We start from the raw sequence: 18,680 nt of genomic DNA, 5'->3' as shown, positions 1-18,680 counted from the left end.
TATATTAAAAGGGCATCCACAGCATCAGCTGCAATCAGTCTCACTGGAAATCAGGTCCACATACAACAACGGCAGTCACATCAACAGCTGTCACTCTCACTGGATTTAAATGTCCACATTTATCAAGGACAACCACAGGTCAATGGCTATCAGCCTCACTGGAAATCATTGTCCACATATAACAAGGGCAGCCACAGCATCACTGTCTATCAGTCTCACTGTAAATCAGTGTCCACATATAACAGGGGCACCAACAACATCAATGGCTGTCATTCTCACTGGAAATCAGTGTCCAGATATATCAATGGCAAAATAGAGTTAAACAGCTATAAGTCTCACTGGAAATCAGTGTCCATATATAACAAGGGGAACTACAGGTCAATGGCTATGTCTCAGTGAAAATCTCTTTCCACATATACAAGGGCAACCACAGGTCAACAGCTATCATTCTCACTGGAAATCTGTGTCCACATATAACAAGTCCAACCACAGCATCAAAGGGTATCATTCTCACTGGAAATCATTGTCCACGTATTACAAGGGCAAACACAGCATCAACGGCTATCAGACTCACTGGAAACCAGGGTCCACATGTAATGAGTACAGCCACAGGTCAACGGCTATCAGTCTCACTGGAAATCAGTGTCCACATATAACAAGGTCAGTCACAGCATCAACAACTATCAGTCCCACTGGAATCCAGTGTCCACACATAACACAGGCAACTACAGGACAAAGGTTTTCAGTCTCACTGGAAGTCAGTGTACAGATAAAACAAGGGGAATCACAGCATTAGCGGCTATCGGTCTCACTGGAAATCTGGGTCCACATATAACAAAGGCAGCCACAGGTCCACGGCTATCAGTCTCACTGGAAATCAGTGTCTACATATAAGAAGGGCAACCACAGCATCAACAGCTATCAATCTCACTAGTAATCTGTGTCCCTATGTAACAAGGGCAGGTGCAGCATCAACAGCTATCATTCCCACTGGAAATCAGTGTCCACATATAACACAGACAACTACAGGACAACGGCTATCAGTCTCACTTGAAATCACTGTCCACCTATAACAAGGGCGACCACAGCCTCAAGGGCTGTCAGTCTCACTGGAACTCAGTGTCCACATATAAAAAGTGCAACCACAGCATCCACGGCTATCAGTCACAATGGAAATCATTGCCCACATATAACATGGGCAACCACAGCATCAATGGCGATCCTTCTCACTGGAAATTTGTGTCCTCTTATAACAAGGACAACCACGGCATCAACAGCTATCAGTCCCCCTGGAAATAAGTGTCCACGTATAACAAGTGCAACCAGATGTCAAAGGCTATCAGTCTCACTGGAAATCAGTGTCCACTTATAAATAGTCCAACCACAGCATCCAAGGCTATCATCCTCACTGGTAATCAGTGTCCACATATAACAAGGAAAATAGATAATCAATGGCTATCATTCTCAGTGGAAATCAGTGTCCAGATATATCAAATGCAAATACAGGTCAACAGCTATGTCTCACTGGAAATCACTGTCCACATATAACAAGGGCCACCACAGCATCAACGGCTATCTGTCCCACTGGAAATCAGTGTCCACGTATAACACGGACAACCACAGGTCAATGGCTATCATTCTCACTTGAAATCACTGTCCACATATAACAAGGTCTACCACGGCATCAAGGGCTATCAGTTTCACTGGGAATTAGGGTCCACATATAACAAGGGCAGCCACAGGTCAAAGGTTCTCTGTCTCACTGGAAATCAGTGTCCACATATAACAAGAGCAACCATAGGTCTACGGTTTGAGCCGTGCACATCCCGTGACACACAGAGTCTTTTCAGTAGTAAATACTGTAGCACTACACAAGCTGAGGGTTGTTGTGTCCACGGATGTGGAATCTCAGATATGGGGGTGGACCCCAAATACAATAGGCTGATTATAATTTATACAGAAATCTTGGACTGCCTGGAGGTTGGCACCCTAAGCCCATGTTGCTCAGGACTGAAAGTGCTTGCAAGCCTTTGGAAAATACATTTTCCTTAAATGAAAATTTACATGTCTCAAGTACTTGGACTGGGTAAATTTTTCTTCCCAATACAACAGAGTTAAATAAAACTGGCTTTCTTCAGCCATCTAACACTTTGCAGCAGTTTTTTTCTTACCAACATACTGGAAAAATTACCTTATCCCTCCAAAAACAAACCTGAATAGCAGAGCCGAGTACAAGACCCTGGCCAACGATATGCTGACAAGCTCATCAGGAGTCAGGATGGAGACTGGTCCACAAACACTCTTTAAGCTGATGGTCAACAGGTGTGTCACCACCAAAGGGTTCAAACGACAGCACTGGCAAAGGCTCGTACCCGCAGTTTACCAATGGGCTCATGACAGGGTGAGGCCACTGTGCAGACACGATACTCCACATGATGTTCGTGTGCAAGAGGGCCATCTCATGCCAGCTAGCTAAGTCTGAAGTCTTCATGACTTGTACAGAAATCTCATTTCAGTAGGCTTAAAAACTGAACGTTATGTCAAAAAAAATCATGAAATCCTATACTTGTATGTAACATGAAGCAGCTTCCTCATCTCTGTTCATTTAACAGAAAAAACGTGGTGACAGGAGATAGGGAGGTTGTGCTTGGCCTTTTGGAGAATTTCAGCCCTAGACTAGTGACATCCCACATCACTCCTGCCCTTCATCAGGTGATGGCCCTGCTGCTTCGCTCTACCTGGCCTCTGTGCTCCCGGCCCGTATTCCCCACCCAGACAGCTTTTGCATCTCTGATACGTTCCATGGGAAGAGGTGTGATGACTCAGCCTACATGTACTATATGCAAATATGCCTTGGGAAAGATTTTTAGAACATTTACCTCTGCCAGAAAAACTTGGTTTTCCATTTACCTTTATTCCACTGACAAAGCCACCTTGGCAGTATTGCTTATTATGAGATGAGTTATTTTCTGGCTTTTAATCATTACTGGGTATAGCCACTGATATGTATAAAGCCCTCCTCCTCCAGCCACCTGGTTTATTTGTTAAACAAATATTTATTCAGTGCCTTTTCTGATCTGAAGTCACCAGCAACCAGCTGCATCATAATAAATGGTTCTGAAAATGCAACTGCATCACATTTGGGTTTGCGTCATCGTCAGATTAATAGAGATGCCTGTGGTGAGGCTGCCCCCAGCTCAGCTAGAGGTTCCGTTCACACCCACCCCTCCAGGCTGGATTCCGCAGCGCCCATCTGGGGGCAGCTGTCTGTTTGGAAATAAATATGGATGAAAATAACTCTGGGTCAGATGTCTAGCCTCAACTTCCAGGTCAGTAGCAAAAGTTCACAGAATCACATCACCCCTTAGTTGCCACTCGCCTGGGGAAGCTGTGCCAGCTTCAGGCCTCATTTCTCTCTCTTTCTTTCACCCAAAAAGACGGAGCTGCCCACCACAACCACCCCCACCCCCCACCCCCGCTTCAGGGTGAAGGATGGGCACCAACTGCAATACCTTCCTTCTGGGCTCATTGTTCTAAGACTACTACACTTTCCTGAATGGCCGCCTTGAGAAATTTACAAAATCATTTCACTATCAAGGCCACTTGGTGGATCAGTGGAAAAACGTTGATGAAAATGTTTTCCTCCAATTGCACTCTTCCTTCTCTTTAGTACTCAGGTGTCACAGGATAGATCAAAGGATCTGACACAGAATGGAGATGTTGGAACTGGATGCAAGAGTCTCTTCCCTGTGTCAAGTACAAGGTGACTGTTTAGCTGTGTTCTACAGGACATCCACTCAGGTATTACAATAGCAACAAAATACCAAACACATGATTGGTTACTAAGGACTGGATTTTTTTCTTGCTTTCCTTTGCTCACTCTTACCTATCTTTCCATCCATACTAGTACTAAGTTGGATTTCAATCAAGTGACAGTTTGTTTCTAGACAATTAATTCTGGAAACAAGCAATTGCTGAAATTTTGGAAATATGTATCATGAGACTACAAATAAAGTAGTCAGAACATGATCACTTGGTGGAGATGATTATTTGTTGTTCTATCTGGGAAAGTCTTACTTAACCTCATGTTCTAAAATGCTAACCTCTGCTACCTGCTTACAGACTGTGGAGGGTACACAGCCCAGAAAACAATGTCAATGTTTTTCTCTAATGAAAGTTTACACTTATGCCCAAAACACTGTCCAATTTCAGAAAACACATGAGTACTCACTTTTTTAGCCTAGGTCTTTGTGATGGTGTCAGAAATCTGTTTCTTCCTTTCCTTTACAGTTTTAGAAAATAATTCCTCAAACTCATGACAATCTATGGATGGCTCTTCAATTTTTTCCCAATAAGTGAAACACTGCAGTCTGTAAAGTTAAGCAAAAGACCCATGAGAGAGCCATCAAACCAAACTGCAGGACATTATGGTGAGTGGGAACAGATGGGGACGGGGAGGACAGAGGCGGCAGAGGAGCAGGGAGAGGACAGCAGGCAGTGGAGGATGGATGGAGCTTGAGGAGAAGATACTCTTTTCTGTACTATCACCATTTGTTTAATCGACGTGATGAGAAACAGCATCAATACAGAATGAGACCTCTGCCTGGAAAGAGTCATTTCCAGGAATTCTCAGTCATCAAGTCGCTATATAAAAACATAAAAGAACAACCCCTCTCGGTATGGCTCTCAAGGCAGGAAATGTCTGATATCTCACAAATCCAACCTGACCCATCAGCTTTGTGGGTTATTTGTGGGTTGAAAATGATTCCCTTCATGCCCACAGAGGCACCTTTGTCTCCCCACCGCTGCCCATCACTGCATGTCACCTGACTCTTCAGTGACTGTGGAGTCATGTAGTACCACCTAAAAAGGGGAGATCCATTTTAAAAAAAGCAGAACAAAAGAACTTCTTATACTGCATATGGATAAAATGTGTTTGGGGCACAGTTGGAAATGATGCCTTGACACATAGAAGTGACCCGGCAAATTACTCAGAGAATGAGCTGCAAAATCAGAAGTAGTCAAAATAGATAGATTCCTCCCCCATTATGATTCAGTGAAGAGAAAATTAATATAAGAAATGAAAATGAAACTGGTAAATATCCTATTTCTAAATCTGTGCCACATCACACACACACACACACACACACACACACACACACACACACACAAATTCAAAGAGTCACGAGAACTTGGGACAAGGAAGTCCAGTGAAATTTAAAGGGCATGCTTTTTCTTGCACTGGCACATTCCACAGCCATGTCCCAGCACTGTCCCAGGGGTCGGGGAACCAGGTTATGGAACATGCATGGATAAGTAATACACCAGCAGCGTACCTGCTGGGAGGCATTCTTTTACAAATATCATATCTTTTATAAAAATCATATAAGTTTGTGATTTTATGACCTCACAGTGTTGCAAATAATCTACAGAAGTGCCATGAAATGCTCAGAATTAAATCATTTCACACATGGGGTGTGGATGTGTGTATTTTTGTGTAGCACATTTCTGAATAGTAAAACAAGACTGTGCCTTCCAAAGGATGCAGAAAACATCCTCAAGAGTCAGTCTGTCTAAGTATTTGATTTACTTTTATAAGATATTTGTCAGAGTGAGGTTCTGCAATGAGGCAACAGAGCATGTATGCTAAGAAAAATATATCCCTCTATCTGTAAAATGTCAATCAAAAACTACATAGACAGAAATCTGTACATTGATTCATGTCATTTGTTTTATCCATTTGATACTTCTGGAGAAAAGTCTAAAATTGCTTCACTAAATACTGATGTAATCATCTACAGGCAAGTTTTATTTTTATTTATTTTATTTTTAATGATTTCCCCCCAGAGTTTTAAAGGAAAATGCTTCCCTCATATTGACAAATTGTGCAAAGATGAGCCCCCGTTCATGTTATCTTTTACTGTGCAGCTGAATTCTCGTCCAATACAGAGGCTTCATCAGCCAACAAGTCTCTATTGGCTGCTTCCTGCTGCCTTTGTCCTGGTTCAACCCGAATCCAAACAAGCCAGTTGACAATGGTGGAGGAAGAAATCCACACGCCTGCGGTGTTGGTGAAGTGCTACTCCCAGCTTGTGGTGGGAGAGGAAAACCTGATCCAGGAAGCAGAGGGGGTGGGGAAGTGGGGCGGCACCTGTTCAAGGAGGGGGAGGAGCTAGAGGAGGCCGAATCCCCACACCTGGCAAAAGAGGAGGTGGGGCAGGAGGAATTCCCACTCCAGGAAGAGGTGGGGCAGGAGGAATTCCCACTCCGGGAAGAGGGGGGCAGGAGGGATTCCCACTGCGGGAAGAGGGGGGCAGGAGGGATTTCCACTGCGGGAAGAGGAGGGTAGGAGGAATTCCCACTGCGGGAAGAGGCGGGTAGGAGGAATTCCCACTGCGGGAAGAGGGGGCACATTAGGAATTCCCACTCTGGGAAGAGGGGGGCAGGAGGAATTCCCACTGCGGGAAGAGGAGGGTAGGAGGAATTCCCACTGCGGGAAGAGGGGGGCCAGAGCAATTCCCACTCTGGGAAGAGGAGGGGCAGGAGGAATTCCCACTGCGGGAAGAGTAGGGTAGGAGGAATTCCCACTGCGGGAAGAGGGGGGCAGGAGGAATTCCCACTGCGAGAAGAGGGGGCAGGAGAAATTCCCACTGCAGGAAGAGGCAGGTAGGAGGAATTCCCACTGCGGGAAGAGGGGGCACATTAGGAATTCCCACTCTGGGAAGAGGGGGGCAGGAGGAATTCCCACTCCGGGAAGAGGGGGGCAGGAGGAATTCCCACTGCAAGAAGAGGGGGCAGGAGAAATTCCCACTGCAGGAAGAGGGGGTAGGAGGAATTCCCACTGCAGGAAGAGGGGGCAAGAGGAATTCCCACTCTGGGAAGAGGTGGGGCAGGAGGAATTCCCTCACCAGGCAAAAGTAGGGGAGAGGATGGCAGCATCTCTGGACCAGGCGGAGGAGGAGGTGAGGGGCACGGTGGGCTGGGCAGCGCAGACCAGGGAGCAGCACCGGGCGGGGGCGGTTGGGGAGCCGTGGTGCTCAGATCAGGCATCTGGCGGGAGGACTTCGGAGACAGAGGCAGCGCGGGGGGGATGTCATGGCTGTTTTCAGAGGAGGGGAAAGCAGAGTGCTCGTGGCTGGTTTCAAACTCCGTGTGAAGAGAAGGATGGGAAGGCTGTGAGCTCGCCTGTCCTTGACCGTCAGACCAGGGCCGCGACGCGGGTGGTGGAGTCTGGAGGGACAGATGTGCGTCGAGCTGAACTGATATTCGCCTTGGAGACACCACCAAAGAAACATCTGCGCAGAATTTGGTCTGAGGTCCGGGAGGTGAGGACGGCCCGGCTGAGTCTCCATTCGTGGCCTCAGGCAGGGTGCCCATGGGAGGACGAGTCAGCGTCCCACCCTCCTCTGTTGGGGACGCCTGGATGGACTTTGCCTGTAAAATCCTTTGATGCCCTAAGTCCTTTTCTCCCAACCTGAGAGCTCGCAGACACATGTCTCCGGAGGTGGCCGCCTCCAGGTCTGCGGCCAGGTACTGCTTCTCTAGCTCAGCTATTTTGGTCCTCAGATCCTCAATGGTCTGCTCCAGCTGCTGAATGACAGTCGCCTGACACTCAGATTTCATGTCACAAACTTCCTGAGGGGCAATAGAGACTTCACAGTTAAATATAAAATAAGGAATACTCAAAATACCAAAAACTAGTTTTACAAAATTAAGCAAAATGTATTTGTTTGTTATAATACTTCTAAACGCTCCCTCCACGGAAAGACACTATTGCTACTTCCACGTGTCTCTTATTTTCCAGCCTCAGATTTCAAACTGGTTTACACACGTGACCATGAAGTCCTAAGGCCTTTGTCTAATCTTCGAATGAAATCATGGAAGACCGGCAGACCGCTGAGAAGAGGGAAGAAGAGGCTGAGTGACAAACCCACTTAATGCCATGATAGGCTATTCTCTTCCTGCCCAGTAACATCTGATATTAAGACGTTCCCTAAAGACATTTTAAATCCTGAGTTTTAAAGGTAATCACAACCTTTAAAAGGTAATCTCTAAAAGAGTCTCCAATAAGATCAAGGAAAATATTTCTGATATCCATACTGGCGTATGCATATGTCTTATGTGCATGTATACAACTTACATCACGTTTACTACAATTCAAATATTTTATCCAAGGCATTTCAGAAAGGAATGCTTTTGGTCACCACAATTTATGAAGATGGCTGAGAGCAACTGTGACCCCGTATGGGTCACCCTCACACGCACACCGTGTCTTCCTCTCCCAAAGGGACACTTTCAGGAAAAAGTGCTTTGGGTAGAGAAAAGGGGGGAGCCCTCTGGGTAAACTGATTACCAATAACAGATGAGTAAGAAGAAAAGACAAGAAAGAGGAATGGGTAGAGAAAAAGGAGGAAAGCAGGGACAGGAGGTAGGAGAGAAGCGGGGACAGACTCCAGCTGACTGAAGCTCAGGCTCACACACTTGCTCACACAGGCTCAACTGCTCCCTTAATGCTGGAATGAGAGGGGAGGGGGAGGTCCCCATGTTCAGAATTGCTTCTCCAGAGCATCCAGGGCTTTTCATAGATGACTCCAACAGATGTCACCAAGAGGAGCCACCATCCATGGCACAGACACCTACTACCTTCCCCTCTTTTCATCTACAGTGAAGGAATAAGTAAGAGGTTAATACAAAGATGACAAAAACTACTGGGTTGGCCAAAAAGTTCATTCAGGTTTTTTCATCTCTTGATGGAAACCTAGGTTGTTTCCATAACTTGGCAATTATAAATAATGTTGCTATGAACATTGGGCTGCATGTATCTTTTCGAATTATTGTTTTCATTTTTATTTTTTCAGATAAATACACAGGAGTGAAATTGCTGGGTCACATGGTAGGTTTTAGTTTTTTTGAGAAACTTCCATACTGTTATCTGTAGTGCCTGCACCAATTTACATTCCCACCAACAGTGTATGTGGGGTCTGTTTTCTCCACATTCTCGCCAACATTTGTTATTGTGTTCTCTTTTTTTACATTTTCCTTTTTATTATTGTTTTGAAAATTTTATTGAAGTATAGTTGATTTACAACATGTTAATTTCTTCTGTACAGCAAAGTGACTCAGTTTTGTGTATATATATATATATATATATATATATATATATATATATAGTTATTGTGTTCTTTTTGATGACAGCCATTCTGACATGTGTGAGGTGATATCTCATTGTGGTTTTGATTTTCATTTCTCTGAGGACTAATGATGTTGAGTATCTTTTCATGTGCCTGTTGGCCATCTGTATGTCATCTTTAGAAAACAGCCTATTCAGGTCTTTTGCCTATTTTTAAATTGGGGTTTTTGGTTTTTGTTTTTAATATTTATTTATTTATTTAGGCTGCACTGGGTCTTAGTTGTGGCATGCAAGAACTTCGTTTTGGCATGTGGGATCTTTAGTTGCAGCATGTATGTGGGATCTAGTTCCCTGACCAGGGATCAAACCCAGGCCCCCTGCATTGGGAGCACAGTGTCTTAGTCACTAGACCACCAGGGAAGTCTAAGGGTTTTTGTTTTTTGATGTTCAGTTGTATGAGCTATTTATATATTCTGGATATTAAACACTTATCAGTCACATAATTTGCAAATATTTTCTCCCATTCAGTAGGTTGCCTTTGCATTTTGTCAATGGTTTCCTTTGCCATGCAAAAGTTTTAAGATTAATTAAGTCCCATCTGCTTATGTTTTTATTTCTTTTGCTTGAGAAGACAGATCCAAAAAAAACATTGCTATCATTTGTGTTAAAGAGTGTTCTGCATATCTTTTTTCTAGGAATTTTATGGTTTCTGGTCTTACATTGATATTTAGGTCTTTAATCCATTTTGAGTTTGTTTTTGTGTAGGGTGATAGAGAATGTTCTAATTTCATTCTATTACATGTAGCTGTCCAGTTTTCCCAGCACCACTTATTGAAGAGACTGTCTTCTCCATTGTATACTCTTACCTCCTCTGCTGTAGAAGAATTTGACAATATAAGCTCAGGTTTGTTTCTGGACTCTCTATTCTGTTCCATGGCCTCCCCAGGAGACCCTCCAAGACCAGCAGGTAAGTCTGTCCCAGGGTCCTATGAAATTGTGGTTTTGCCCTTGTTTCTGGTGTGCATGAGATTTTGTGTGCGCCCTATAAGAGTGAAGCCTCTGTTTTCCCCAATCCCGTGTAGCTCCTGCAACCAAGCCCCACTGGGCTTAAGCCAAATGCTCTGGGGTCTCCTCTTCCCAGTGTCAGACCCCCACACTGGGGGGCCTGACGTGGGGCTCAGAACTCTCACTCCTGTGGGAAAACCTCTGTAATATAATTATTCCCCAGTCTGTGGGTCATCCACCCAGAGAGTGTCAGATTTTATTATATCACAACTCCACCCCTCCTACCAGTTTTTTGTGCTTCCTTCTTTATGTCTTTAATGTAGAGATATTTTCTGGTAGGTTTCAGACATTTTCAACAATGGTTGTTCTGCATATTTTTGTGATTTTGGTGTCCTCCTGAGAGGAGGTGAGCTTAGGGTTCTTCTACTCCACCATCTTGGCTGCTCTGTCAGGATTCACTCCCCTTTGTTGCATTTAATATTCTCTCTTTGCCTTTTGTTTTTGCCAATTACAATATGTCTTGGTGTGTTCCTCTTTGGCTTTGTCCTCTATAGGACTCTGCACTTCCTGCACTTGGCAACTGTTTCCTTTTCCCAGGTTGGGGAAGTTTTCAGCTATTATGTCTTCAATTATGTTCTCAGCCCCTTTCTCTTCTCTCTTCTCCTTTTGGGACCCCTACAATGCAAATATTAGTATGCTTGATGTTGTCCCAGGGGTCTCTTAAACTGCCCTCATTTCTTTTCATTCTTTTTCTTTTTTCTACTCAGCATCAGCAATTTCCACTGCTGTCTTCCAGCTTGCTGATCCATTCCTCTGTATCATTTATTTTACTATTGATTCCTTCTAGTATATTTTACATTTCAGTTATTGTATTCTGCGTCTGTTTAGTTGTTTTTTATATTTTCTGACTCTTCGTTAAAAACTTCTAACTTCCCACTCTGTGCATCTATTCTTCTCCCAAGTTCTTTGATCATCTTTACAATCATTACCCAGAACTCTTTCCTAGGTAGATTTCCTATATCCACTTCACTCAGTTCTTCTTCTGAGGTTTTTATCTTGAACCTTCATCTGGAACATTTTTCCCTGTCACCTCATTTTCCCCAACTTGCTGTTTTTATTTTTATGGGTCTGGTAGGTGCATTTCCTGACCTTAGAGAAGGGGCCTTTTGTGGGAGACAGAGTTCCAGCAGCACGCTTCCCTATCATCACCAGAGCCATATGCTCTAGGAGTCCCCCCTATGATGTCTGTTTGGGTCTTTCTCTTGTGGCAGGCTGATTATGGTCCAGTAGGCTTGGTGGCTCCCAGTCTATTTAGTTACCTGGTGTGCATTGTGCAGAGGCTGCTGGCCACTGGTTGGCAGAAATGGGTCACGAGGCAGTTGACTGCAGAACCTCAGGGAATCCCAGGGCTAGTGCTGGCTATCTGGTGGGCAGACTCAGGCTCCAGGTGATGCCAGGGCTGTTGCCTGCCCACTGGTGGGTGAAGTCAGGTTCTAGGGCAAGTACCAGTCTACTGGTGGGCAGAACCAGGCCCTGAGGTCTGGTTGCTGGGCCCCAGGGTTCCTAGAGCAGGTGTCGGGTCACTGGTGAAGGAGGCCAGTTCCTAACAAAGATTTCTGTGGGTCCCGAGTTTTCTTGAAACTTGTGTTGGCCTGCTACTGGGCAGGGCCTGCTCTCTAGTGGGATGGCTGGTCCGCAGACTGCAGTGCTGTGGTTTTCTTACAGCTAGTGTTTGCACCCTGGTGGGTGGAACTGGGTCCAGAGACAACTATGGGCTCAAGGGGTTTTAAGGCAGCCTGTCTGCTGATGGATGAGGCTGTGTTCGTGCCCAGTTAGTTACTTAGCCTGAGGTGTCCCAGCACTGGAGCCAAAATGGCCCTTGCCAGCACCAGTGTCCATGTCCACATGATAGAACAAGCTCCCCAAACAGCTGCCACCAGTGTCTATGTCTGCAGGGTGAACTGCAGGGAGAGGAGGTGAGCTTAGGGCCTTTCTACTCTACCATCTTACACATTTTCTCCCAAACTTCTTTTTTTTTTTTAATTGAAGTATAGTTGATTTACAGTGTTGTTGTGTTAATTTCTGCTTTAGAGCAAAGTGACTCAGTTATACATATATATACATTCTTTTTTATGTTCTTTTCCATTATAGTTTATCACAGGATATTGAATATAGTTCCCTGTGCTGTACAGTTGGTCTTTGTTGTTTATCCATTCTCTATATAATAGTTTACATATGCTCACCCCAACCTCCCACTCCATCTCTCCCCCACCCCCGCCTTGGTAACCCCAGGTCTGTTCTCTATGTCTGTGAGTCTGCCAAACTTAATTCTTAAACGTTATTACCACAGCCAGCTATTTTTCATCATAGGTTTAAGTATAATAGAAGAATGTATAAAACTTAAAAGCCATGAAGAAGAAGAGGGGGAAGAAGAAGAGAAGGAGAAGAGACTGATCCTAAATCAGGTTCTCACTAAAATTTAGTTTTAAAGGGAGAAAAGGGGGGAATTCCAGTGGTTAAGACTCTGCACTTCCACTGTAGGGATCAAGGGTTCGATCTCTGGTCAGGGAACTGTGATCTCACATGCTGCATGGCACGGCCAAAAATAAAAAAATAAAAAAAGAAAGAAAATTAAAAGAGAAAAGGAAAAAAGTGATCTTTGCAATTCTGTACAGAATCTATACGAGTGAATCCTTATAAATGTAGGAAAGATAACAAATCTATTTTAGTCAACACAGTAATATATCTTATATATCACTAATTTTGAGATTATTTATATTTTAAAATATTGCTTCAAACCTCTAAATTGTTACAAGTGGTAGAGTCTGCCATCCACTTTGGACGAACAATTATATACAATAAGTCAGCCAAAATTCTTCCATTTCTGTATAATTTTATATGTGGGTGGTGTTGGTTAGTTCTTATAAATTGTTTGAATACTTACATATCACAAAAGACAAGTTGTCATTAAAAATAGTATGTTCACTAAAGTATTTTTCAAAATACAAGATTATCTGATTCCCAGAAAAAGAAACATTACTGTATTAAGGCTAAAACTGTCAAAAAGAAAGCCAAGATACATTCAAGGAAAGCTTTTGCTAAAAAGTTAATTTGCTCATCTTTGAAACGTTATTATGTTTACTGTGTAAGCAAGATACTTTCAGAGCCTAGAATATAAAACCACTTATAGGTAAGCTAACACTGTGATAGTTTATTCTATAAATGTTAATATGAGATATGCAATTCATTTTCTACAATATTCAGATTTTCAAGTTCTGCTAAATTCTAAGGCCACGTTACTGTAGACATCTCTAATATTTGAATTCTACTCTTCACAGAAGCCTACAAATTCTCTATGTCTCATGTTCTGAGTTCTAAAATATTCTACGGCTTTGGAGAAAGCCAATGAGATTCCAGATTTACAATAAGGCAACACATGCTGTACATAATCCTATAGGAAAAGAAGCCCAGATTTTAAATCGATCATATTATGCACAGAAATAAAGTGCAATCGATTTCAAGTTCAAAACGGAATTTCAAGTTTGAAAACGAATTTCAAGAAAGAAGGAACTATCAGAATATATGGTGACTGGTAAATAACTCACCTTAGGCTCCTTAAAGTAGAACATATTATGGAAAAGAAGAGTATCACACAGAGAGCTAAAATAGCATCTCTGCAATCCTTACAATGAAAAAGATAAGGAATTACTGAAAATGGAATATTTCTGAATGGAAACGACAAGTGTCTTCCAACCCCTTCATTGCATAGATGAGAAATATGGGGTGCGGGGTGGGTGTTCAGTTAGAAATCATCATTGATGGTGTAACTTTTGACATCTATGGCACTGATTGATAATCTGATTGATGGGAAGGTACAGTTACCATCATTAGTGAATAACCAAAGTGGAAGTAATAAACAACATGTCTGGGAAAGGGGTCAGAAAAAATGGAAATAAACAACCTTTTTGGTTCCCTCACATCTTCTGAATGCTGTCTCTCACTACTTGAATTGCAGCAAGGTCCTGCACTAACTCTAAAGCAAAATATTCCTCAACTCTCCCAATTAGTGCAAGGAAGAAAAACAGTCTTATCGCAATTTTCCTTCAGTGATGATCTGTGGATAAACATCTCACCTTCTCACCACCCTCTGCACCAACACACAACTAGCCTCTAAGGTCATTAAACTTCTAAAGAACAGAGCTCACAGCAAGTCTGGTGGAGTGGCTCAGGGGTGTATGCACGTGTCTGCAAATGAAGGGAAAACCCTGCAAGCAGTGATCTGGGAGCTGTAAATAAATTCTAGCTGGTTTTCAGGTTTGCAAATACAGAATCTATAAATAATGAGGATCAACACTACATCAAGACAGCAACTTTGGAAGCCAGAGTATTGCCCAGACATACGATAATAATGACACGGCAACAGCTAACATTTGAAGTGCCCTACTATGGGCCAGGAGCTCTTCTAAGCACTTTATAAAAATTAGTGCATTTAAATCTCACAAAACCCTATGAGACCAGAATTATCATTATCCCCATTTTGTAGAAGAGGAAATTAAGGCACGGAGAATAGAATACGTTGCTGAGGTTCCTCTGGTAACAGTGGGGTAACTGGGATTTGTGCCCAGGAAAACTGGTCCAAAGCCCAATCCTCAGTCACTATGGGGTGAACAGAAGAAGGATTTCTATGACTCCCCAACGAGGACCTCTGCTATAGACAGTGTGGTCCCCATATATTTCTTCACTCATCAAACATTTTCTGATCTGCCCAAAAATGTCAGGTGCTATGTTAGATATTGGAGGGACAAGTAGAATAAGGAGAGTCTTAGCTTTAAGGAGGTCAACTGTCTATGAGACATGCGTAACACAACAATTATGGAAAAGCAAGGTAAGTATAGGGTCCCAGAGCAGAGGCATCAAAAGGGGTCTCTAGATGGAGGCCTCTCTGGGGACGTGATGAAGAGGGAGTGAAGTTTGACATGAGTTTAGATTAAGAAATAGGAATTCAGTGAATTAAAATGTGGCAGTAGGAGTGAGAAGGAAAAGATACCAAAGACAGTTATGAAGGATGCTAACGCCTAGAAAACAAGGGTGTCATTTTAAGGCTGTAAGAAGCCAAACACGTAGGAAATAGTGGGTGATGAGGCTAAAGGCAGAGGATGGCAAGGGAAAGCTTTGCATGTCACCCGGGGGTCTGACTCTTCTCTCAAACACCATGAGCTGAGAGCAGGCATGAGTACATTTGGCTCCTAGAAGGACAGCTCTGGAAGGCTGTGGAGGGCAGATCAGAAGGGACTGAGACTGGAGTGACCAGACCTGCTGGGAGACCACTGCAGGGACCCAACAGGGCTGCAGCGAGCCTGGAGGGATGGGGAGTGCGGCCCCTCACGTCACCAGGACTCCCACATTTGTTATGTCCTCCCACCGCGATGCATGCTCATTTCTACATCTGGATCTTCAATCTCTCCTCGATCTGAAATGCTCTCTCTCCTCCCCTCTTCTGTCCAAAAATGATCACTTTGAGGACTTGCTCTAAGTTTCCCCTTTCCTAAGAAGCTGTCCTTAATTACAAGTTCTCAACAATGTTCCCATTTTTTAAATTCTGTAATACAACATACACTAAATACCTTGGCCGAATTACATTACAGCTTGCAGATCATTTCATGTATACAGAAGAGCCCCAGACCGTACAATTCTTTGTATTTCCTTCAATACCTACCACAAATACCTTGCACACGGCATGTCAGCACATTTCCAAGAAGCATCCTTTATAAGCTATGAACTTTTATCAGCTCAGCTATCCCTTTAGAGCAGGAGTCCCCAACCCCCAGGCTGCAGACCATTACCAGTCTGCGGCCTGTTAGGAACTGGGTCGCACAGCAGGAGGTGAGTGGTGGGCGAGTGAGCGAAGCTTCATCTTCCTCTCCCCATTGCTCCCCATCACTCACATTACTGCCTAAACCCCCCACCCCGTCCATGGAAAAATTGTCTTCCACGAAACCGGTCCCTGGTACCAAAAAGGTTGGGTACCGCTGCTTTAAAGCAGCTGCTTGAACTGTTTGCCCTTCTCCACAGGTCATCAACAATGTTGCCCAGCACAAAGGGATTTTACACCCGCTAAAGCTCAGTAGAACAAAGACATAACTTCATTTCACCTGCAAGTCCTACTGCCCCAGAGAAAAGCAAAAACAATGTGTGACCTCTAATGCTTTTCTGACATTCTCACCTCAAATTGTAACTGCTTTCCAGATGCCTGCTGGTTTTCACTCTTAAAACTGACAAACCAATTTCTCTTTTTTCTTTACTTCTAAAATTAAAATGTCTAATATTTTTCCTCTGAGCTAGGTGGAGTTTCCATAAAATGAAAATGTATTTTTCAGAAAAACCCTGTCTTCCCCATAATGCATCACAGTGAACACCTTCCAAAAATGTCACCATTTCCCAAGTTGGTGCCTCCATGGGGGTTTCACTGTGTCTCCCCGCTTCCCAACTACTCCTCCGTCACTGTGCCAAAGTGTTTGTCATGGTACCTAAGAACGTTCACAGTCTAAGGCAAACTTCAAGGGAGACTAACCTGTAATTTTGGACTGCAACCAAGTCTTTTCCCTCCCCTTTAATCCCTCTTTTTCTTACTCTGGTCTGTATTTTAGTTTTTACTCACCTTGGAAATTGTTGTGTGCTGGGTTTATAATTCACATGTGAATTCATATCACATTTTGTCTTAGAGTTCAGAAGAAACATACTTTTACCCCAACCTTTGATATGTCTAATACATTCTCATGCAATTCGAGTGGTTTGTTTCTGTGTCTCCATCACTATTCCTTCAGAACTATGTTCCCCACAACTCTCTTTTGATCTGACCAATTCTGTTTTACTCTCTGAGCTTGCCTCTGCCAAGACACAGGTGAGTAACCCTCAAGTGCCGTCAACCAGGCCACCCCACTTCATTCATACACATTCCTTTCATTCGCTCCTAAATAAACATGTTTCTGAAACTAACAATAAATTGTAGTGAGTGGCCATTGTATAAAGAGCACTAGAAAAGATACTCTGAAAGGAGGACCAATAGAAAAGAATACTCAATTCCTCAGTTAAGTTTGTAACCCTATTAGGCATTGAGAGGACCCAGGAGGACTGATCAGAGCAGAATTCTGGGGGAAGAGTTTTAAGCCAGTTTCGAAGGAGGTTAAAACTGGACTGAGATAAGATTTTGCCACTTACCTCAAATCATACACTTTTTCCTGACATTTGAGAATTTATTTGCATACAACATATGTGGTAAGAGAGTGTTGTTCTTGATTAATTTCTTTTCATTATCCAACACTCTGTAATAGGCGTGGCTGTTCTCAACTAATCCATACCGGAATGTGTAGGAAGACCCAACTTTCAATTGCTTGATGTACCAATTCCTACCCAAAGCTAGAGTTTTCAAAGATCAAACTCTATTCTATTTACCTTTCAACTAGTACATTTACATCAGAAAGGTGTTGAGAGCTTTAGGAAAATACTTCGAAGCACACATTTTATATATAATTTCAAAATTATTAATTATTATTAATTTAAAATAATTTATATAATTTTAAAATAAGTTAAAAACTGGGTGGTAACCAGTTTAGCTACCATATATTAATCTTTAATGTAGAAGTAAACGTTTCTAGAGAATGTAATTGATATTTGGCTATTTATATATTGTAGAATGCAAAAGGATTTACAGTTTAAATAGTATTTCAAATGCCAAAGAATAAAAAACAGACTTGAGACAGTCCTGTTTCCGTTTTATGAAATAACTCTTTAGATAGAGCAGATTTTAGAGCATATTATTTGAAATTAATCAGTAAGTGAGATCTAAAGAAAGCAGTTTTGTTTTACAACTTCCTGATCCCACGGGACCATGGTGACAGTACTCGGGGGTGGCCAAGTGTCTCACTCCACAGGCGAAGAGTATCTCCGCACCTTCCACTCCTCCCAGCTGAGAAAAGGCTTTAGGAATCATGTGTTTTGTCTAGGGATATGGAGCTCTCAGAATTATTCACTACAGGGAGAGAACAAAAGACAAAACCAATTCCATAAATTCCAGCGTGCTCGGATGGAGAGAACAGGTGCCTGGACGCGTACCTAAAGAAAACCGAGAGTGCAGGATGTGCTTCACCTCTGCGGAGGGCCCCACCCTCTGGGTGCCTCACGTTCATCAGTAACACAGCAAACCCCCTGGAAGCCCCCCCACTTCCTCTGCAGGGTCAGCTTACAGACAGATAGACTGCTGTCTAGTAACTAAGAAGCAAGGCATTCGGAGGAGCTTCAAGATGGCGGAAGAGTAAGATGTGGAGATCACCTTCCTCCCCACAGATACATCAGAAATACATCTACATGTGGAACAGCTCCTATAGAACACCCACTGAACACTGGCAGAAGACCTCAGACCTCACAAAAGGCAAGAAACTCCACACGTACCTGGGTAGGGCAAAAGAAAAAAGAAAAAACAGAGACAAAAGAATAGGGATGGGACCTGCACCAGTGGGAGGGAGCTGTGAAGGAGGAAATGTGTCCA

General features: G+C 43.2%; 1 protein-coding gene across 1 annotated transcript in view; it reads right to left on the bottom strand.

Annotated features, from left to right (window-relative positions):
* Positions 1 to 3,466: 3,466 nt before the first annotated feature.
* The window catches only part of LOC309667351 (formin-2-like), a gene marked incomplete at its 5' end in the record, with an annotated part of 40,094 nt that continues 24,880 nt past the window's right edge, over positions 3,467 to 18,680 (bottom strand). The window contains 4 exon segments of the mRNA XM_082475728.1: positions 3,467 to 4,369; positions 5,914 to 6,159; positions 6,162 to 6,393; positions 6,749 to 7,635. Coding sequence (XP_082331854.1) covers positions 4,241 to 4,369; positions 5,914 to 6,159; positions 6,162 to 6,393; positions 6,749 to 7,635 — 1,494 coding nt within the window. The 3' untranslated portion in view covers positions 3,467 to 4,240.

The sequence above is a fragment of the Balaenoptera physalus genome (assembly GCF_965194825.1).
Source record: "Balaenoptera physalus genome assembly, chromosome: 9".
Lineage (NCBI taxonomy): Eukaryota > Metazoa > Chordata > Mammalia > Artiodactyla > Balaenopteridae > Balaenoptera > Balaenoptera physalus.
The sequence above is the reverse complement of the archived record's forward strand: the minus strand, read 5'-3'. Positions and strand labels throughout refer to the sequence as shown.